This window comes from Haemorhous mexicanus, chromosome 2 (genome assembly GCF_027477595.1).
Source record: "Haemorhous mexicanus isolate bHaeMex1 chromosome 2, bHaeMex1.pri, whole genome shotgun sequence".
NCBI lineage: Eukaryota > Metazoa > Chordata > Aves > Passeriformes > Fringillidae > Haemorhous > Haemorhous mexicanus.
Window position 1 is genome coordinate 95,845,995 of NC_082342.1, and position 23,490 is coordinate 95,869,484.

The following is a 23,490-nucleotide window of genomic DNA, read 5'->3' on the forward strand; positions in this document are numbered from 1 at the left end:
AAGGAAATACATGATCTGATGTGGAATAATAAAAGTAGTGTCTGCAAAAACTGAAATCACGGACGTTCTGAGTTGGAAGGCACCCACAAGGACCACTGAGTCAACTCTTAAGTGAATGGCCCACATAGGGTTTAAGTTTGCAACACTGGCATTATTAGCACCAGGCTCTCATCAACTGAGCTAACACGTTATTTGTTTACAAATCTTTTAGGCAGCAGTACCTACGAAGAAACTGTTGGAGCCATTTGCAGCACAAAAATCTTGTGGGTTTTCATATCTGTTCTGAAAACTTTTAAGGCAGCATTCAGATCTCCCCACTCTGGGACAAAACTAATCCTTGGAAGAGAAAGATGAAGTCATGAGACAGAGTCAAAAGGTCCCTTTTGGGGTTATATGTATCAGCCACCCAACCTGAAGTCCTGGACCCTTGTACTCAGCAGCCAAAGCCAGGTCAGGCAATGACAACGGCTTGCAGCATGAATCAAGAATCTGAGGTCAAGTAAGGCCAGAACTAATAACCAAAGTCCTCATGAGGACAAGGACAATACTCAATTTAACTAGAGACAGGTTGAATGTCATAATAACCCAGAAGGGCACCAAGGTCTCTCTAGTAAGTGCAGGACAGCTGATGGTAGGTGCAGAAGACCAGGGCAAGCAGGTGCTGCCAGTACAAAAGCAGGGATTTGGACAGAACAAGAGCAGGTCAAAACATTGAACAGAAGATTAATGAGGAGAGAAGAACTTCCCCTGAAGTCCTGTCTGAGAAATACATCATGAACCAGCTCACAAGCTCTAACCCAACTGTAGCTGCTTAAGAGGCTTGGAGCCAAGCCAAGCTGTATCAAGAAATCCTCTGACATCCAGAAGAGTCCTTCACAATCTAGGACACTTTGCATGCATTTTTTTCTGGGCAATTTTTAATACCAATAAACAAAGGTTAGCAATAGCCAGCCAGAAAACCTCCAACAGATACCTGCCAAGGCACAGTGTCATGACAGGCTGCTGTTACAACAATGCCCATTCTCACTATTCCATCTGTTTCCTCCCACTCCAACCACTCTGCCCCACTGACAACCAGTAACACAGCAGTGGATTCCTCTCCTTGAACCTGAGAATTGATCAGATCTAAAAAATATTTTAAAATGCTGTTCCAGTTTCCTGATTTCATTCACAATGTAACCACATAAGGATTTGTATTACCACAGCTGAGGAAGTGGCACAGTAGATTCCTACAGGCAGGAATAACATAAACCAATGTTGCCATCACAGCCGACACAGCGCCAGATTGTAACTGGGGAGTGCAGGAAGAAAGATGAACTTCTCTCAATATTTAAAACCATTTTGCCATTGAGAAATACAAAACAATGCAAGATTTATATCCATGTCTGACAGTAGTCAAAAGGCCTGATTATCTAGAATATTATTTTGCCACATTCCATTTAGAAATTGCCATGATGTCTTACTAGAAAACTAGACTGAGATATGCTGGATTAAAAAAAAAGATATTGAGAAAAAGGAGTTTGACTCCTTGAGAATCTTTGAGAATCTATTTGTAATATCCTTCTGTGGGCAGCAACAAGCCTTTGCTGTCATATTATCCATGAGATAGTCTTGGTTACAATTATTCAGGATACAGGAGCACAGATGTAAAAATAACTTTCAAAAGATCCTTTAAAGGAAGAGACCTGCCTAACAGAGCAGCTGTTGAGACACACTCATTATAGATCCTTCCAGAATGTTCAGGAAGAATCCCTAGTTTACATCAAAGAAGTCACCTGAACCACACCCCAATTACCAGGTTCTGAGTGAAAATAAAGGCCTTTGCATGAACTTCTTTTGCCAGTCACACTGAAGAAGGAAGACCTGACTCTGCCCAGGAGATATATGTATCTCCTAAATTATTATTTTTTCCTACACTCTGCTTGGATACTTTTTCACTTAAGACTCATGGCTCATATTATGTTTTTCAGGAGAATGTGTAACTTTTGGTGAATTGTTTTAGAACTAGGAAGAAAAACATTTTTGTTCACCTTATTTTCTCATGGTTAAGAATATATGGGATTGGTATTGAATTCTGCACTCAATGCAAAGTCCAATCTATATTTTCTAAGATATGGAAGGGAAATTTGGGCATCACCCATTCCCTTTGTGGAGCCACAACACAATTTGCATTGTCACTGGGACAGAACCAGACTTCTCTACACTACTGTGCTGGTCCTCATAGGAAAGCAATGGGATCACCTGGACCCAACAGATTTCCACAGTGAGAGCAATCTGCAATTGCTGATAAAATACAGACTCCTCCCCAAGCTCTTCCTTGATGCCCTTGAATTCCAAAGTGCAGTTGTGTCTAAAACTTGAATTCATCTTCAGTAACGCACAGGCTTGTGCAAAATAGCCAATATTGTGGATTCAAACTATGTTTATGGCCTACATCAATGCAATGAGGTCTTCTTGATTCAGATGGGGATTCATAAGAGTGCTATCAGGAAAGGAATATTTATAAAGTAGGAACTATAAAACTCCCGGTGTTAAGTACATAATAGTTTGAATTCATATAAAAAAATAGCAAATTCATGAAAGTACAACACCATAACAAAAATGCTAAAACAAACATAGTACACTTAGACAAAATGAACTCTCTCCCAGTATTTATGGTCACGTACTATGGTCTGACATTGATGTTTCTAACATCATATCACTTTCATTCATTTCAATCTCAAATGTTTCTTCCAATGGGCGACTGGTATCTGTACTTTTCCTTTGATTTGATGTCTCTAATGTTACTATGCCACTTTCATCCAGAGTTTGTCTTTCTATGTCGAATTCTCTGAAATCCCAGGGAGGTGAAATTATGTTCTTTAACGTCTTCACTGTGTGTACATCAAAGTCATAACATCTTAATTTGTCTTTGATCTCCGTTCCTAGGAAAACAGACAAACCAGTAGTTTATTTCAAATGAATACTCCCAAAAATGTAATCTCAAAGAAACTATCATTCAGAAACTACTATAATTCTCTGCTTTCAGACCATCAAGGAGCTGCTGCTGCTTAATGACTGAAGCTGAATGAGTTGCTCTGAAAAAATCCAGCAGCCTCCTTCTTCAAAAAGCACAATACAAAAAGCACAATTCAGTTTCAAAAGTGTGTTTTGAGAAGTAATTGCCAATTCCCTTCCCAATTCTCCAAGGGGCTTTTTTCTTGTTTAAGTTACACACAGCTTGGTTTGCATTAATGCATATCACATGGCTGCATGGTTCTTCCAGATGTGTTAAATGACTACATATGGAGCAAGACAATATTGAGAAAAAACATCTGTTTCAATTGTGTGAAAAATCTGCAGAAAAAGCACTAGAGCACACAGATGGCTTTTACTTTAAAGGCTTCAGCCTTCTTAACGTGCTTGACAAGACATCACCTTGTGTTCACCACAGATAAATCACTAAGTTCAATGAAGCAGAAATCTATTAAAAAATATCTAAGTTTTTTTTTCAGGGGAAATCCGTCATAGAAAATTTAAACCCATGGCAATATAATGTATTACTGTTATGAAGCACTTTTTTTTACCATATATAAATCTGTATTTTTGTAGTCAGAAGAACCTACCCTGTCTCCACAGAGACAAGTTTTGACAATTGAAAATACTTTGCTCTACAACAACATTAGCATTAGTGCTCTGATTTCCTAACTCCATACTTCTGTTAAATTTTTCCCCCATTCCCTTTGCAATCTAGGATGCCACAAATGAATATTTTCTATAAAAGAAACCACTGACACCTTTAATGACAAAATATTTCCTTTCTTTATGCTGGTTAGGGTACTGTCATGCTGCTCACAAAAACCAGTGGTCATCTGCAATTGCTGCTAAGTTCTGGCTCACTTAGCCACTAAAAAACCAACCAAAAAAGCCCAGAGAAAGACTTCCTCTACTTTGTGAGTTAATTAGGCAGCGGTAAGGAGTCCTTGACAAAACACTCCTCTCAAAGGACTCAATGACTTCAATAGACACATAAGTTAGAGACTTACCAATATAGGCTTCAGAATCACCAATGTACATTTCTATGCAGTGGCCGAGCATTGTGACCGAAAATGTGTCATCCCGCCTGAGACCAAGGGCCTATTGAAAAAAACCAGTAAAAAGTATTTAGCATCAAATAAAAACATTTACATCGTAAGTCTGCAATGGTTCAGTTTGTTGGTTTGTTGTGCCATGATGCTGAGCATAGTCTTCACTGTAAAAGCAAAACATTGCACAACCAAAATAACACCATCATATGAACTGGCTGAAGTAGTAAGCAAGGAAAGCACAAAACCAAAACCAGAAAAGAACATATATATGGACAGGAAATCATTCACATATGAGCTACAACATACGCTGCTATTTACTTACTGTAAAATTTTTAAGTTGGAAGTATTTAAAATTATTTCAGGTGAATGAGAAGCTTAGGGACATAAAATGTAAATTGCAATTCAAAGTTTGCCAAAGAGGCCATTTTTTACCTAACCAATAAAATATAGAAGATTTAAGAAAAAAATAAATTAAGACTATAAAATAAACACTCATTTGGAGGCTGAAAAAAATGCTGGTTCTTTGCTCCAAACCCAAACCAGAGTGAAACAGTAAATAACAGAATCTGTGGCCAGCCCTTCAGCTGAAGGCAGTTACGTACCGTGTGGAAATAGTCAATGGCGCTTTCAAAATTGCCCATGAGGCTGTGTATGTAGCCAATGGCAGAGTAAGTAGAAGCATTCTGAGGGATTAACACCAGAGCCTGGCGATGGTATTCCAGAGCTTCTTCATACTTCCTGTTAGGGGTAAGTACAGGAGATCTGTTAGTAAGCTTCATGGTGAAAGTGCTTTTACAGGACCCTGTGGGTATTTTCCTCAGCAAAACGGAACACAGTTGTGCCAGAACTTGAAAATTATTGCTTTGCACTCTGAACATAATAGAATGTACAAAAGGCTCATGGATATCGATAATTTTCTTCCTCAGTGTAATTGAAAAATGATTGTTCTCCTTATGTAGGAAAACAGCTGCCTACAGCTAGGTCCCATTTGGAGATCTTAGCTGTTTGATATGGTGAATTGCTTTAGATGTTTAATGCTGCTCATAGTAGCGCTGGCTTTCTTTCTGTAGCATTCATTTGCCTTCCTAAGGGAGAGAAGGAGCAGTATGAGACTAAATCACACATGATTCAAACTGAGAAAAGCTCTCTGGGCAGAAATCTCACAACCCTTGAGTGCTGCATACACTGGTACCTTCATCATTTTGCGACACGCTCTATCAGAAAAGGCGGTTTACACATATCCATGATATCTATCAAATACCAACCTGTCTTTGAAAACTGTCTATTAATTACACTGATTATTGCATTTGTTATTTTATAAAACAAGGATTAAATGTACACTACAGCATTACTCTGAAAAATTAAATTGTCACATTTGACATCCTAGTTCTATATTGTTAAAAATAAAGATAGATATCACCTGTTTATAAGAAATTTTAATATCTAAAGTGATAATGAAATTATGCAATGAGCAACACATGAAGTTGTTAGAGGGCATCATGTAACAACTGAGGCAGAAAAATTATGCAACTATTTGCTGGCTGCACAAACCTTTCACATGATTTCAATTTCATTTTCACTCATAGTATTTACACATCCAATTGACTGCCACGGTATTTTAATATGCTGCTTTCAAATTTCAATCACATAATACTAGTGAGTAGACATATATCCAATAAGATTTTCATAATAGCTGTATTATGTATTACAGACACTACTAAATGAGTTATTGCAGAGTTTTTTAAGATGTCAAAGCATATGTACAGCTGCCTAAATTCTCAACTTGATTTTCTTGGAAGATGGTTTACAAGAATGCAAAAATATTTTAGCTTTGATTTCTGAACCTGAGCAAATATTAGAAGCTGTACAAAGCATGATGTAAGCAGTTAGTTAAACTACGGTAGAAATTTTAAAAAGACAAAAGTAATTATAAAAAAAACAAGTATTTGAAAAAATCCTGCAATTATACTCATGAACAGATTTCAGAAGCAGTGCCTTTTGTTTGATCTTGGCACAAGGAGTAACTGTTATACGTCCTTATTTCATAATGAAAATGAAGACTAATTGGCAATTAAAGCACAAAGCAATTACTACCAAAGCCAAAGCAGAAGTACAGCTTTCATCTACCATAATCACATTCTCATTAGTAGCTTTGAAACAAAAATTACAGTGTACACCAATTGAGCAATTAAAAGCACTAAAAAAAATGTTAAAAAATTGCATTGATTGAGCAAAAGAAAGGACTGGTTAAAGTCAGATTAAGGTAATTAATGAGAAAATGTCTCTATTAAAACTGTTAACGCTTGTATGTATATGCTTTGCACTTTTTCTATTCATTGAATGGAAACGAAATGAAATATTAAAGTTTTGTTCTAAAAAAACATAAAGTAAGACTCCCTTGCTGTGTTATAATGCCACTGAATATTTTACTTCTGTAAAGAAAACGTAAGTGCTAATCCAAGCAATTAATTGGCATAAACCTACCTTTATGTTAATTATATATTTATATAATAATCAGTGGACATATCTCAGTATGTGAGGACTGGGACAGTGGAGGGTTAAAATTCACACCCATAGAAGCATCAAAAAGTCTACAACTAATTCCCTAATAAGAATCAATAGTTAAAGAAAGGCTTTTACATAAAGTACTTTAAGTTTTGTGTAATAAACAGGATATAAGGGTTGATTAAGGTAGTTATGTTTACAAGCTGATTTAGAGAATCTTGTTCTTACAGGGCAATTCTACACTGCTCTCATGTGGTACACAATCTTGATATAAAGGAAAGAGAAAACACATTTGTGTAGCATTATAGAGAAATGGAGCTCCAGTACTCTCTGCTTACTTGAGTTTTCTGCAGACATGTCCTAAGTTGTTCAATAAAGGCTCCCACTTATCAACTGTTACCTGCAAAATAATGCAACAATTCAAATAACTGCAGCTTCCTAGACTGTAACTAAATTTTGACTATTTTACAATACCAAAACATACAAATGAATAGGGAATTTTGTTTGTGAACAAGAAAAATACCACAAGCATTTTAAACTCTTACCAAACACACAAGCTGAAAACATTTATTCAACAACTAATTTTTCTATTTTTTACATTCCCTAAAGCTACTAATATTTCTTTAAAGGGTCAGTGCTATTAAAACTTAATGCAAACCAAATAAAACTTGTTTTCTACTTAACTAGAAAAAGTCACGTCTCAGCCTAGGAGCACTGAAGGCACAGTTTCAAAATAAAATTTATACTGTATTACTTTTAAAGTAAGCAAAACATGTTTTGTCACAAGCTATTACAGAATTTGCTGGAGTTTTACAAATTTATGATCTTGCATGTTACTAGAATAAATACCTCATTTCCAATAGCTTTGATTTTCTCCAGTGCATCAAGGAACCACTTTTCTGCAGTTTTCCAGCTAAGGATTGAAGGGGTGGGGAGAAAGAAAAGTAAATTAGTGAAGAGTTTTCATCAGCAGCATAAGAAAACTGCATTCAAGAAAGATTTCTATGACATTATTTCATGATATGAGTGAAATTAGATATAAAACCCTGTAATTTACATTTGGCTATATATTTTGCATTGTAGTCCTAAGAGCTAACAAGACAAAACGAAAAAAAAATCAGAATCAAACTAAAAATATTGTCTAAACAATTCTTATACAGGTCAGGGTTTTTCCCCTCCGAGAATAAATTTGGAACCTCCTGAGCTGACAAAATGTATTGCTGTACAAGATTTTATAGTATGTGTGCAGATAGATGCCTTTTCAGGCATTTAACTACACAATGACAGGCACGTAGAGGATAGCATCAATCTCTGGATGTTCCTTGAGTATTAAATTCTGTTCTTGGTCAATCTTACACAAGGAAGAACAATGCAGAAAGCAAGGATTTAAGGTGAACACCATCTAAACTATGACCAAAAGACACTATAGTTCAATGTAAGTGCTTTAGATAATTTAGATATATTGGCACATTACAATTAAGAATAATCCATGTTTAAGACAGTATTTGATCACATTTTGCAAGCTTACTCTCCATTTTGAAATGCTACCACTCCAACTTCATGCATAACAAAAGGATCTTCAGGTGCAATGCTTAAAGCTTGGCTGAAAAACCGTTCAGCCAACTTGGAGTTGTTGGTCAAACCATATTCCAGTCCAATATAGAGCATAGGCAAATGACACCTAAAAATCATAAAACAAAGTGCATGTTTGTTTCTGTGTGGTTGTCAAGAATGGAGTCACAAACTATAAAGACATGCCAACTGTTTGCATATGTTTATGTACATCCAAGTAAAAGCTGATTTAAATGGGCTACTAACCTGAGGGGAACTTTAAAAGACTTTACATCTCTGTTTAACAAGAGAATGAATTCCAATAGGTAATTGTAACCTGCTCTGCAATCACATGTATTTTCTCAGCACTTAAGTCTAGTTCTGATGGTTTTTTCCCCTAATTTCATTCATACATTTAATTTACAAATAGAATATGGAGGAAGTAATTGATAAAATAATTACATTTCCCAGTAACCACAATCAAATACAACAGTTTTATATGCGATATGACACAATTAGTTAATGACTCATTTTACAACCACCTCTCACAGCATGAAAGAGCCATTCAAACTATTACTACACAGCAACTGATAAGCTGGTATGACAACCATGATTTCAGAAGATTTCAGAACAAATTTCAGAAGATGTTCAGGTAGAACTTAGATTACCTATATATAAAACTAGACTTTAGAACTTAAAAAAATCAAAACAATAATTGCAAATAATGCAGTTAAAAGTAGATGGTTAAATTATTGGGGATTTTTTCCTCCCTTGTTCTCTACCACATAATTGTTGCAAATGCATTGCTACTGTTTAAAGGGATGTAAGTCAATATTCTACACTACTTCTGGATTCATCTGAATCTTCCCAAATATGATGTTTGTACAGACCCTTTCATGAGCTGTGCAGCTGTGAAGTACGCAGCCATTGCTTGGTCATGCTCACTCTCCACTGCGAATGAATGTCCATATGCTATCCATGCAGGGCCATAGGTTCGCTCCAGTGTAGTGGCTTTGCTAGAAACAAGAGCAAGTCACAAGCAAACACATCTGAAATTATATTTCATCTGCTTCAGATGACTACTCAGATAGCAATGCTATGCCACATGGTTAGGTATCTACTAAGATAATTGTAATGACCAGTGGTAAACAAAGCTCATTTTAAAAGTTCAAACTATTTCGCACTTAGAAGTATCACACAATCTTGTGAATTGATTTTATTATTTCTGCTACTGTTCACAGACAGGAGGAATTATTTGATATTACTGAACATAAACAATTATATAGTATGAGAATTGAATAAAATACAGGAAACATTAGTAGTGACTCAAAACTCATTGCAAAATCCTAGCTATACATTTTGAAATAAATATATTCTATCAAACCCAAGTTTAAGAAGCAGGATATGAATATACCAAATGAGCATCTAGGTTGAAATTTTGCCATCTAATTGTGCTAGCTTTGAAGAAGATGAGCATTTGTCACATCACAGGCCATGCATCAGGGAAGTGTACAAAATGTCACTCAAGTCTTGAGCTGAAAACTGCAACCTGAGCATCAAGACATCAACCCGGAGACTTCACAGAAAGGTGGACTTGACAGGAACATTAGAAAGGTCTGTAGATTACTTTCTGAATTTGAAGGCAAGGGCATTCATAACTAAACAGCGCATAACAAGTGTGCCCAGTGTTTTCTTAAAATCTTCTGACATGAATGTAAAACATGTTCCATAAGTATTCTATCATATTGCTTAACTATCCTTAACAACTTGCTTTTTTCCTAACATATAATCTAAATTTTGTCTGTCACAGTTAAACTCATTATTTCTCATGACAGATCCTAGAGAATGGTTTGCTCTCTGTCTTCTGAGACAAAACTTTAGATATTCAAACATTTGTATCTTGTCACTCATGACAGCAATGAAAGACGTGGATATTTGACTGTCTTCAAGTTTCTTTTCTGAAAACCTCTGTGTAGCCCACAGTTGTCCCTCACCTTCTTAGCTTTACACTATCATGCTTCTCCAAGATAGTTAAGCACCTTGTTACTATTTCACTTTCAGCAGACCTCTTTTCCCTTTTGCCAGAACTACTCTGAATTTTGATGTTGGCTGTTTCTTGGTTTGTTTTTCTCTTCAACACATCCACAGATACTTTCTTGCTGTCTAGAGATGCTTGTACATTTAAAGATGTTTTTTATTTCAGCACCAAAACCAAATATATCGCTCAGGACAGCTACTTGAAGAATTTCACAGTGCTATTTGTAAGGAATTGAAATATTTTACTCATAATAATCAGGCATTTAAAAATTATAAATGACTAACCCATCTTTACATATATTGTCTGTAAAGGTCTCAGGAAAAATTAGTCTTACAGGCTGATTTATGCCTTCTCAGTTTGAGCTTACAGCACCATAGCAAATGCCCTACTTCACAGCAAGGTCCTGATCCCCAATGCTGTCATTCATTACACATATAGAACACCTACAGGAAATAGCGTTGACCAAACCTAAAAAGCCCACTGTAGCTTGTGCACAGAAAGAACTGGACAGCCAAATGTCAGAATTTTCCATATAATTCTTTCATTTCAGATATGAAACCTGAACCTGGGAGAATGCCTGAGTGTCTCTCAACTGAGAACTGAGGCCTGATCACCAGCTGTAATTAGCTCAGCAGCATGAGCGACTGCAGGGACTACATCTGCCCAGAACAAGAAGGTGACTGCCTAGAGAGACACCACATAAGTCTTCCTCATTTTTAAAGTATCTCTACAGATGAGGTCTAAACTGATACACCAAAAAAAGGGTGGCAATGAAAGCATTTAAATAGTAACCAATTTATTGAGGCTTCTCTTTATGAGCTTACAAACAATCACGAACATTAAATGTTTACTTAGCAAGTGAGCAACAGATTCACTAAGAAAAACAGAAAAAAATTACCTGAGATATCTTCTAGCATGTTCATTTTTGTGGCCAACCATAAGATAATAGCATCCTACTGCAAACCATGACACCTACACAATAAAATCAAAATAGAATATTATTAGATACATCACACTTCACATAGTGAAGCATCAAAAGAGAGGAAGACATAGTAATTAGAGAAGTTAGGAACATTTCCACTGAAATCACAGTCAGTTCTTCAAATTATTTGGTATTACAGACAAGCTGGAACTGCTGGCCTTTCTAACTGGGGCTTACTCAGTCTCATGAAGAGAGCTAAGTGGGAAGCTTACTGCTGTCTTCAATTATTTAATGGTAGGGAATACAAGACAGAGCCAGATTCTTTTCAAGGGTGCAGTGATAGGATGGGAAGCAATGGGTACAAGTTGCAACACAGGAAATTAAGATCAAGTCAATGAAAAGCAATTTTTACTGTGAAGGTGATCAAACACTGGAAAAGGTTGCTCAGAAACATGTAGACATTTATTACTGTAGCATTTGTTTTAAATTATTAATCAAAGTAAATAACTGGCACTGAATACATTTTACAGGTACCTAATTTTATAAAAAGAACCTTGGCATAAAGGAATTACAATGTAGAGAACATAAAAGGAGTGAACCATTTCTACAAACTTCATCCAGAAACAGATTTTGAATTCTGTAGCTGACACTAATACATTACAACTTTTATGTGCTTTCACCTAAAAAAAGAAACTATCTGACAACAAAAACTTAGAACAACTTACAGGATTATTTGGGTACAAGTCCACCAGTTTGTGAGAAAGATAGAAAAGTTCTACATAGTGGGAAGAAACAAGAAATGAAAATTAAAACATACTAAAGCACTTAGATGTTTGAAGTCTTTAAGCTTTCCATCCAAAATATACAGAACATTTAACATTATTAATCTACAAGTGAACAAAATGTTTTCTTTCAGTTGTAATGCTTCAAATTGCCTCAAAATAGATTCAGTTTTGCAATTAGCTAAAGAAAACCCAACCAAAACAACCCATAAGTCTTCTCAAGACACAAATAAGCAGCTCTACTTCCCACCCTTTAAGAATTCTACAACAACTTAGGTCATTACCATACATTACAATAAATGCCAGTAGTATTCCACTTGAATGTACCTTGTCAAGGTAAAATACTATTCAACTTCCTACATCTAAAAGGTATAACATACTGGCTAGATCCATTTCAAAGTAGAGTCTTGTGCATTAATATGCTGAAAATAGGACAAAAGCAAATAAATTATTATATTATTTGGAATAATTCCAAGTGATTACTTTTTTAGTAAAAATTATAATTCTAGTTACTGGAATAACTTACTACAGATTTTCTAATAGCAGCAGTAATCAGCTACAGGATAACAATTCTATTGCCTATGCAATTTCAAAGGAAATTGCATCAGGGCACATAAAGTTTCTATTTTTCCAGAGCACAGTGCTCTTAAACCAATGAGATTGTCCTGGAGCACTTTGTATCTCAGCCCAGAAAAAAAATAATATTACAACTGGCTTACAAAACATTAACTTCTGTACATAATGCTTCTCAAGGCAGATTTAGAAGAAAAATCAAAGTAGTGGCCCCATTTTCAGATGTACTTAAAGGTAAAATAACATTCACTAATCCCCAAGAAGTTCCAGCACACCTAATGACCTATTTGTATATATATAATGCATCCCGAGAGACTGCACAGCATATGAGCTCCTTATTCTATTTTCCAATTGATTTTAAAGATATTCAAGCTACTCACTTGTTTTATATGCATTCTGGAATGAGAAAAAGCCACCCCAGCTGCAAGTAAGCTATTACTGTAATTCCAATGAAAGTTGCATGATTATTAATTGGTTTGAACTAGAGAGGCCTCCACAAGAGCAAAGGCAAGGAGAGTCTAGAATTTCTTCTATCACAGAATAATCATGTCCACCTAAGCATACTCAATTGCTGAAGATTACTTTCTAGTTCAATTTATTATATTTTATTGTTGAGCAGAAAAAGTGCAGCCAGATACTGTACAAAGATCACCTGGAAACAGAAATCACAATGACAGGGATGAGGCAGTGTAGCTCACGTGCCTCCTGGCTACGCAGTCCAGTGGTTAAAAGACAGCTACACTCATGACCATGAACTCTTTGCACATCTACTTCCCCCTAACCCTCAATCCTGCTGTCAGCTCTGAAATTCCCTTCTTTACCAGTTACCACTCTTTTCTTGAAACGGCAGGTTTCAAGAGGAAGAAAAATGGATTAAATTTTTCATATGGTATATAAGGGGGTCTCATGGCATCTTTAATTCTTTATTAAAATTGGGGCTTTACAGCCTTCTGTTGAGGTGTATTAAGTGCTGTGTTCCTTACCATTTGCTTTGTTAAGCTCCACAAGTGTCCCTATATGTACAGGTAAACAATTTGCATGGAAGGGGTCTTTTTCCATCACTCTAAAAAAAAAAATTTAAAAAACTGTAATGCACATTTCGAAAACTTTAATATGTAAAAGCAAACTGCTTGTATAGCATGTAATGTTCCAGTTAGTTACCACTTTAGGCATTAGAAAACTACTTGTGATTAAAGGACAGCTATTGACAGCATAATAAAGGCTCTCTTCAGACCAGAAATACAACAGTTAATTTAGCTTAACAAAAGAGGATAACAGAAAATTCTTTCAAGCTGAATATACAATTAGAAAATCAGAATAAAATGCTCTTTTGTTTTGCAGGTCACTTCGAATTTAACCAGCAGACAGCAAAATAACAACATTTCTGTTCATCGTTTCCATACATTTGACAGCAGCTTTCAAAAAACAGTCCTCAACTTCCTGAAGTTAACACCAGGCAGTATGCCTTCAGAGTCACATTTAGCTCAGCTGTAAAATTTTGTTTCCCGTGGCATTCAGAAACACATCCATGAGTGCAGACCTACAGCAGCTGAGAAGCAAACCATGGCAGTGTTCTGACCCCTCTGACCCCAGCAGCAGCGCACGCCCGTAACAACAGATACATGATACTCGGCCATCAAAATTAGAAATAACGTGCTGGCTTTTAAATTAATAATATCTTTTGATCACTGTCAATAACATTGTAACTGCTAATTGGCCAGAGAAATCAAACTTCTAACTAACCAACTGATTCAAACCAGTTCATTCTGAAGATCAAACAAGAAGTAAGCAGAGAGCACAGAAATTGAAGGCACCAGAAAAAGGAAGAGGATGGATGAAGGGAAGTTCAGCACAGTGCTGAACCATTACCATACATTACAATAAATGCCAGTAGTATTACTGATTAAGCCAAGTTTTACCTTGGATACTTCTAATATGTATTTTAAAAATACCATGTCTTGACAGACACAAAGTACACATTTTAAATACCTGAGACATATATAACACATGACTTGGATATTGCAATACACATGAAATTGTTATGTGCATTTACCCATTGAACAACAATATTTCCTGTAAGTCCAGGAATAATTATTATACTCTACCATATGAGAAAAAAACCTGAAAGTTGCTTTGCACACTTACACTGAAGTAAGCTTATAACACATTTTGAAGTCACAGTTGTAATAATGCCTTTCTGCTAGGGATACTACCACATCCAGGTTTTCCTGAAGACCATCTACTGATTCAGGAATCAGTGTTTCACTGGGTTTATTATACTGAAAGACAAAAGAAACAACATTTGAAACAAAAATTAAACTAAAATCAGATGGTATAAGTATTAATATTTTCAGTCCTAAAAGAATATTTAAGAAGCTTTAAAGTTCTTAAAATTTTCATTTTTAATCTGAAAGTCCATAAAACCTGTATTTGGTAAAATGCTTCTTTAAAATGTACTTAAAAGCTCATTTAGAACACAAAAGATGCTTGCCACAGTCAATATGTTTCATGTATGCTGCAGAAATTAAAACTGAGCAATATATATTTTTAGTGCTCTTTATCACCTTATCTTTGGATAAAAATAGTCTGGAATGATGTTCTTATAGCCTAATATTTTCAGGTAACTGATGTTTTGTCTACATTATTAACATTCCTTTTCCCCACCCAGAAGTTTCTCAATAAATAAATTTTCAAAAACATAAATCAGAATTTCAAGTTGTTACCACAGCTGAAAACAATTAAGAGAAAACTGTTACACTATTGCATAAAGTGAGATGTACTGCATCCAAAATTTTTAAAATTACAAAGTCCATATTTATTTCCATGTTCCAAATAAATGGGATCCAAGAAAATTTACACCCAAAGTCAAGACTTTCAATGAATTCTCCATATTTTTGGGACTTACCTTTTTCAATTTATTCTCAAATAAAAAGTGAAGCAATTCCTGCTCTTCTTCCGTACATTGTCTATTAAGAGGTAGAGATTCAAGGAGTTCTTTTTCTATATGAGTTAAAAAACATTGAAATGGTCATATTGCAGAAGAAACAGCACGATCCAACATTTCAAGAACTTAAAGATACAAAGGATTTTATGATGGTCATCCCAGCTGCAAGGACTATAACAGCACAGATACACTGAAACAGATACTGGTACTAATTTTGGAAATTAAGGATTGATTAGTTATTCCTTCTATACTTTAAAATAAAATGTAATAAAGATGAAATAACACACCATTATTTTTGTTTACTCCATATGTCAAATGTCATCACTTAGAATGCTCTATTAACTAATGCCTAAGCAAACCCCAGGAGGGTTTCATTGGTTCAAAGCCTGTGAAATCAAGAACACAGGACAAAACTTTGGGCTGGGCAGAGCAGAAGAACTTCAGGAGCTAACAAGCAGGACAGCTGGGTTACTGTGTTTCTTTCAACTCTTAGCACTGCAGGACTAAAAAACAAAAGTTCAAATGCAAATTTGCTTAAATTATAATTTTCACTCATTTAATACATTTTCTGTTCCTAACATTTTGGAGTCTGTTACTTGATGTACTGCCTTAATTTTTATCTAGGAAAACACATCTTGAGAAAGCGGGTAAATTTTACTTGTATTTGAGAAATACTTCTCTCCAGACCTTCTTGTGCTGTCAGCATATGGTGTGACGTTAAAAGATCAAATGCTTCAAAGCAGTAAACATCCAGCTTCAAGGCCTCTTTGTAGCTGTAAGTTGCCAGGGTTCTATTGTCCAAAGCATCATAGATCTTCCCTCGTAAAAGGCATATAGAACTCTTGATCTGGTGGAAAAGCAGGACTGGAGGTCAAAGACTGAATCATTGTTTGCAATTTAGTTTTCAGCACAAATCAAATGTGCTCCCTGGAAAGTAGAAAGTATTTCATGTATGATAGAACCTGGTTTTCTAGTGCTGTTTTTAAATTAAAAGTTGTCTCTACTATCTCAAAGAAAAATCCAAAGAATTCTCTGTCAGGTTACCTACTGCCAAACAAACAGATGCTCGAAATAAACAACAGGAGGACAGAGTTTATCTTTTCTAATTCTGGCATCCAGCTCTCTGATACTGAGTTGTAACTTAATTGTACTAAATTCCCTTCATATTCAACATGGAGAAATTGTCCCTTCCAAAGGCAATACACTTCTTTGCTGACCATTAAACCACATATTTCATATAAGACAAGAATGATCACAGTAGAGATGAAAAAGGCCAAATCAATGGACTCGAATGTTCTGAACAGAAAAACATATCTTTGTTTTCAATCCAAAACATAGATATTACACAAAAGAAAACAGTGAAAGCCCATAATTACCAGCTGTGCTACAATGTTTATTGACTAACATGTTCTTTCCAAACTCCCCTGATGGGCATTCAGTACAGTCAGAAGGCCACAAAAGTGTCAGCAAAAGAGAAAGTTTAACACATTACCCACCTCTATCAGACTAAACAGTCCTTTAATCCCATATACCAGCAGTCAAAATCAGTTCACATCAGCAATGTAACCCACTTTGCTACTTCAGTCTTACAGGGAAAATGCCATCTGTCAATCACCTACACTGTAATTTCAGCTAATAAATTTTAATTTGTATCTCTGAAACTAATAACTCTTCACAGACTCTTCGGCCTACACACCATACCAATCTCTTTAAACTGTGTATCTACACAGAATTTTCACTGAGCTTAAAAAATTTCACCTTCACCTCACATAATTTTCACAAATGTGATCAAAGAACATCCCACTGAGAACAACACTTGAGTGATTATGAAGTATTTCATTAAAAATAAATGGACGAGAAAAAAAACTTGCTTTGTTGTCTCAAAACCTGCAGCCCAATTGAAAGCAATGTTAGGACACATGATCAAGGAAGAGCTAAAGACTGTAAAAACCAATACTAGATCATGAAGTTCCTGCAAAGCATCTGCAAATAATTTATAAGAAGTTGTTGAAAAGCACTGTTTATTTTCGCATACTGAGTTATTTTCATCCAGGCAAGCTAACACACAATGTGTGACTGAAAGAAGAACAATTCAGCATTTCTGAAAATTATGTTATCTGAAAAAGAAAGCTTTAATGCACTATCAGATTCATACAGCTGTGAAACCACTTTCTGACTTCACAGGTTTTTTCCTACAAAAATATTTTTTAAAATAATGTTACTTACTGAGGACTGTGACATCTCCCAGTCTGTGGTAGAATCTTTCAATCCACTTTCATCCTTCAAGTACTTTTCAAAAAGTCTTTTGTTGATTGGCTCCTCCATATCAAGAATATCCAAGGCCTGTTGATGCTCTTTTGCAGCATACTAACCAAACATGTGCATGTAAAAAACAAGGTTTTGAAGAATTTGTACATAAAGCACCAATAAACACAGCACCATGTTTCAAAGGCATAGGTTATAACAACTAGTGTTTATCAGCAGGTTTTTCATGCATGCATTTTCTTATTTGGCCATTTGACATTTTATAATTGCAGTTAGCTCTTTTACTGGTCATCTATAATATGCAAAAATTATAAAATAAAGCATGTACAGAAAAATATATTATTCAGGATTACGCAGTCAGAGAAACAGGTATGGTTCTAAAAATAGTTAACGCAGGTTTTAATAAAATACCATCATCTTATTCTATAAGCAGCACATTATTCTATTTCAAATTTCTGTCTATTTAATCTACCAACTGATTCAGTTGTGTCTCTGAAAGCACTGCATTTTACCTTTTATGTATGAGATCTTATACAGAAGTACAAAGCTGCTAACTATAGTTATACCACCATAAATCACATCTCCTCTGGTCAGATTACAACCAACCAAATAAAAATGTAAGCATGAAGACATGAGACAAAAATGGTCCACATTCTTTTCCCACAAAATATTAGAGGAGTATTTCCTGGGAAAAAGGTCAGTTGGATTTCTTCCAATTTGTGCCACAATGGATACTCCAGTGACCCAACTGAAAATTAAAGAATGAAATAAACTGTCAGAAAATTTAAACCTGTTGTTCCAATGAGCATACATATCTACACTGCCTGTCAGGTACCTAATCTTCCCAAGATGTGTCTTTTATTTAGTTTAGCTTGTTTCCAGTAGGGGTTAAAAAGTGTACTCACGTGACATCTAGCTGCAAGGTAGCGACATGCCTCATACAACTGAAAGAAAAGTTTCATACACATGAGTTATAAAGAGAGAAAGTGTTTGCTTACACTGCCTGAGTCCCTTTGGCTCTCTCCTTTTTCAGTATTATGGCTCCTTCACCGCTTTCAGCACCCAAAGTCCTTCCTGACCAAGCCTGTAACACTTTCTCTACTACTAAATTCTCAAGGGATACTTACTTGACTCTTGTACTTACCACTTGTCATCAGAGCAGAAGGAAAATTGAAACAACTACATGTGAAGTGACAATCCACCTTTCCATACCTGCTGCAGTTACATCCTCAGACCTCTCCTCTTTTCTGTGACCCTCTCTGGGGACAATGCTATAAACCTGACTGATTTAACACAGGGCCTTATAAACTAAATAATGCAGCTTTCTTAATTACTTTTCTTACTGTGATGGTGAAGAAGTCGCTGTGGTTAGCAGCAGAGCCTTAAAAGAGGGGTAACAGTAGCCTGTCTTTGACTAAAATGACTTACCTTATCCAGCTTCCGTGATCGAAGGGCGTGTGCTGCTCTGTGATACTGAGCTGTTAGGTAAAGACATTGGGCCAGCCAGTAGATATCCTGTGGTTCCTCTAAAGTAAAAGAACAAATTTTAAACCACTGCTTTACAATATAGCTTCAAGCATTTTGATACAGAATATTCACTTTTGCTTCACTAGAGAAGTATCTTCCCCATACTCTAGCATCCAACTGAGTTACAAAATTTTATTTATAAATATGTATAAAGTACTTACAGTATACTTTAAGTACTTACTTAAAGTATCTATCAGTGAGAGATTAAAATGAAAAGATAATCAGATTTTAACTTTAAAGACCTCAGATAGTGCACTGGACAGTGAATACAAAGAATGTCACAATAAAGGTGTGTCATGAGAAGGAGACCACAATGATACAGATTAAAAAAGCAGCAGTTGCAGGTTACCCTGCTCTTGGACATAGGGCAGAAAAAAACAAATCCATATATGTCTCTCTCAATAAAAAGATCAGTAGGAGCCTAACAACAGTGAAGGAACTAGACTTCCATAGCTTGGAGTTGCAATTTCAGAAGCACAGCTTAGTACACTCCTACCTCACTGGTAACCAAAGCCTTTGTGGGATTAAGTCCCTGGAATCACTTTCAGAAGCCCAAGTGCCAGTGGCCATGGGCAGCACTGACTCACTCTCAAACACACTTTGTACTTGTCGCCCAGGGCAACCCTGAGTCCTGGGGGAAACCACCATCATCTCTTGTTGCTCTTGTATTTTTGTTTCTTAAGGAAAGCAAACCTTAAGGTTTATTCAAACATGAATTTTAACACAAAGTTCAAAAGTCAAGGAAGATGAGCTCTGCTCTATTTAGGAAAATGGCATTCCAAAGATCACAAAAATGCACTTAAACCAAACTCAAAACGTCAATATTTGGCCATACTGCACTAAAACCCCCTCCAAAATATAACACTATCAGAAAGAAGTTAATAAAATACAATGTAAAAACTGACCACTTACCATGAGAGAGTGAAGCTACTTTGTCAGCCCAAAACAGGGCACTTTGATACTGTTGCTGTAAAAGCATGATAGAAATAATTAGCATTCCTTTGTGGATGGCTTTTCTGAATAATTTTGAAATACACTGTACATCAGTCAGATCTAATATCTTGTGCATGTAGTATCTAATGAATGGTGATTCACATTTCAGATCTTTGTAACTTCAAAAAATAGTTCAAAAGGGGCAATACTGCAGGTATCTCTGACCAAAAGTTATGTGATCTCTAAGTTTGGCAATAGGTCATTAGTTGAATTGCCATCACTGGAAAAGTAGCAAGAATCTGCATCTCCAGTTAAAAAAATGCTACATTTTAGAAAAAAGACAATACTATATATAAAAAAGGGCATCAAAATTACTTCAGGTAACTTCAGCAGCACCAGCTCTGATCAAGAAATGTTAATTCTCCAGTCAAGATGCTTAAACTTCACATAAATCCATAGTGCCTGCGTGCATTTCCCCTTATGCTTGGATACACATTTTCACTCTTGAGTCTCCAGTTTGGCAGAAGTGAGTGAAGTAGGTAGGAGTGGTGGCAACCAGAGATCAGACAGAAGCAGAATTTGCAGATACATCCCACTGACCCAGATAAAGCTGCCACCAGATTTGGGGTGCCAGGCAAAAATCTCACAGAACTGGCTGGGGTTATCTCCTGAGAAGATCACTGGGCATTCTTGCTTTTCCTTTTTATCCCAGTCCATGCAATGAAGCCTAATATGATTCCAGGATATGCTGGACACCTAAATACCCTGCCATTGCAAGGATTTGTAAGACTTTATAAGAGCTTGTGGCAAGAGGACAAGGGGGAATGGATTAAAACTGAAAAAGAGAGTAGGTTTAGATGTTAGGAACAAGTTCTTTGCTGTGAGGGTGGTGAGGCACAGGAACAGGTTGCTCAGATAAAGTGTGGATGTTCCATTACTGGAGGTGTTCAAGGCCAGGCTGGATGAGGCTCTAAGCAGCCTGTTCCAGTGGAAGGTGTCCCTGCCCCTGGCAGGGGGCTGGAACTAGATGGTCTTTATGGTCCCTTTAAACCCAAACCACTCTGTGGCTCTCTGAAGACTAAGCAAGCCTTGATGGCTTCTCTCCCCTCCTGCACCATTGCAGTTGTGGAGTTTGGTCAGAACCTCAGAGACTGGTTTGTGATTTTGGTCTGGCAGTCTGCTCTGACTTGCACACACTGATGGTATCCCAGTCCTCTTAAAAGCACTACACTACCTAAGTGGTCTCTTCTATCATCTGTTCCTACATTGTCAAGAGAATTTTGGTTTCAATCTGCACTTCTAAGGGGGAAAAAACCCCCACAAAAACCCACAAAGCAGTCCCACACATATTTAATAGCTGTCTACAAGAAAAGAGATTTAAATTATTACCTCAACACCACAAAAGAAAGGTATAATCCAGGCCTACAAGGCACTGCATAACTTCTGTTGAGCACTTTTACAGAACTATAGGATGACACATTACATATTACACAAAAAGCAACTTCATGTTCCCCCAATGCCCCTTCCTCAGAAGTGCACAGCTGTCTATACAGCTGTATGGCAAAACAGCTTGGTGAAACAGTTTAACACAAATGACAATGGCAAACTAAACCAATCAAACCCACCAAATTAACTTAGGTACCTAATCAGCCTTTCAGTCAGACTTGCTGGCCACACAGAGAAATGCCTTTGCTGATTTAAGGGGTGTGCTTTTCTCAGTAGTGATGCCTGCACCAAGTCTGAAGTGGAAGAAGAGCAGAACAGTTTGATGCTACATTTAGCCTAATTTATTCATGCATTTTTCCTCATGTGTCTTTTTTATTTCTTTTTTGCCCTGCAGCAACATAATTGCTGAATCCATCAACAAATGAAAACAACCCTGCCCTCCTACGAGCCATCTGCAGCACTGCAGGAGTGTGATGGGCAGCTTAATCACCAGGTAGGGAATCACAGAATGGTCTGGGTCAGAAGAGACCTTAAAGATTGTCTAGTTCTAACCTGCCAGGGGCAGATACACCTTCCACTACACCAGGCTCCTCAAAGTCTCATCCAACCAGGCCTTGGACACTTCCAAGGATGGGGCATCCACAGCCTCTTTGGGCATCCTGTTTCAAGTTCCACCCTCACATTAAGGAATTTCTTCCTAATATCTAATCTAAACCTAACTCCTCTTAGTTTGAATCCATTCCCCCTTGTAACGATCATAGAATCATTAAGGCTGGAAAAGACATCCAAGATAACCAAGTCCGAGCTTTGCCAGAACCCACCATAGTCACTAAACCATACCACCAAGAGCCATGTCCACTTGCAAGAAGGGTGACTCCACCACTGCCCTGGGAAGTCGGCTCCAATGCCTAATCACCATTTCAGCGAACAGATTTTTTTTTTTCTGAGGTCCAACCTGAGCCTGCCCTGGTGCGATAGAGGCCATTTCCCCCTGCCTTAGGTACGGCCCAGCTTGCACAACCCGGGAGGGCGGGATCCTGCAAATATGCCTTCGCTACACAGCGGCCCTACGGCGGCTCCCCTCCTCCTTCTCCACACGAGGGAGAAACCAGGAAAACCCACCGGGAGGCCCCGGCTCCCGCTGGAGACCCACAGGCAGCTCTTCAGGCCGGCCGCACCCCTGTGTGACCGCCGCTCCTTCCCCTTCCAGGGAGAACGGGGCACAATTACAAATTCACGCACTCTCCGCCGGTGCAGAGGCCGGCACCGCTCCCCGCCCCACCCGGCCTCCCTCTCTGCGGTGAGCCACGCCGAGCGCGGTTTTTCCTCGAGAAAAACCCGTGGCCCTGACGCCCCTTCCCCAGCAGCCCCCGCTGGGCGCTCACCTGGTCGATGTAGTGGCGCACTCGCTTCCTGAGCCGCTCCAGGTTCATCGTCTCTCCCTCCCGCGCCGCCCTGGGTGCCGGAGCCGCCGACGGACCGCGGGCCGCCCGCCGGTGCAGCGCCCAAACCCGCCCCCCGCCTTCTCTCCCTCCCTCCCGGAAACAGCGCCCCGAGCGCGGCGTTCCGGGAACGCTGAGGCCGCCCGGGACATCCCCCCACTGCCTCCACACGCCCCTAAATAAAAATGTCCTGGGACTTTTCTCTACAGTCCCTACTGGGGAGAGAGAGAAATTTGTGGTGACGGGCTTCTTCACAGTTTCGAAGTGAAAGATCGTCCGTGGAATGTGGCCCGAGGGTATGGCCTGGAGCTGAGTCAGGGAAGGTTTAGGTTGGATATCAGGAGAAGGTTCTTCACCCAGAGGATGGCTGCGCACTGGAACAGCTCCCCAGGGAAGTGATCTCAGCACCAAGCCTGACAGAGCTCCAGAAGCTTTTGGACAGCGCTCTCAGGCACAGGGTGTGTCTCTTGGGGACGTGCCGGGCCCGGGGTTGGG

The 23,490-nt window shown here is 37.7% G+C and overlaps 1 protein-coding gene across 2 annotated transcripts; it reads right to left on the reverse strand.

Moving 5' to 3' along the window:
* Nucleotides 1–2,464: 2,464 nt before the first annotated feature.
* On the reverse strand, nucleotides 2,465–23,064 carry CDC16 (cell division cycle 16). 2 transcript variants are annotated; one of them, XM_059839621.1, is made up of 18 exons: nucleotides 22,939–23,064; nucleotides 20,087–20,141; nucleotides 19,076–19,173; nucleotides 18,553–18,591; nucleotides 17,609–17,749; nucleotides 16,070–16,229; nucleotides 15,344–15,438; nucleotides 14,584–14,717; nucleotides 13,422–13,501; nucleotides 11,809–11,858; nucleotides 11,060–11,133; nucleotides 9,014–9,139; nucleotides 8,101–8,253; nucleotides 7,422–7,485; nucleotides 6,911–6,972; nucleotides 4,670–4,805; nucleotides 4,026–4,116; nucleotides 2,465–2,924 (listed from the first exon to the last, which is right to left on the reverse strand). In XM_059839621.1, the coding sequence occupies exons 1-18, from the start codon at nucleotides 22,984–22,986 to the stop codon at nucleotides 2,659–2,661; spliced, it is 1,872 nt and encodes a 623-aa protein (XP_059695604.1). In that variant the 5' UTR covers nucleotides 22,987–23,064; the 3' UTR covers nucleotides 2,465–2,658. The 2 variants fall into 2 exon arrangements, with proteins under 2 accessions (XP_059695604.1, XP_059695605.1); XM_059839622.1 differs by lacking the exon at nucleotides 20,087–20,141 and having other exon boundaries at nucleotides 22,939–23,059.
* Nucleotides 23,065–23,490: the final 426 nt, after the last annotated feature.

Excerpts from the sequence above, each read along its gene's own strand:
- CDC16 (XM_059839621.1), bottom strand. The coding sequence starts at position 22,986 with ATGAACCTGGAGCGGCTCAGGAAGCGAGTGCGCCACTACATCGACCAG. Across the intron at positions 18,592-19,075 it reads GATCACGGAAGCTGGATAAG|TTGTATGAGGCATGTCGCTA; the intron begins GTAAGTCATTTT and ends CTTTTCTTTCAG. Across the intron at positions 15,439-16,069 it reads TATGCTGACAGCACAAGAAG|AAAAAGAACTCCTTGAATCT; the intron begins GTCTGGAGAGAA and ends TAACTCATATAG.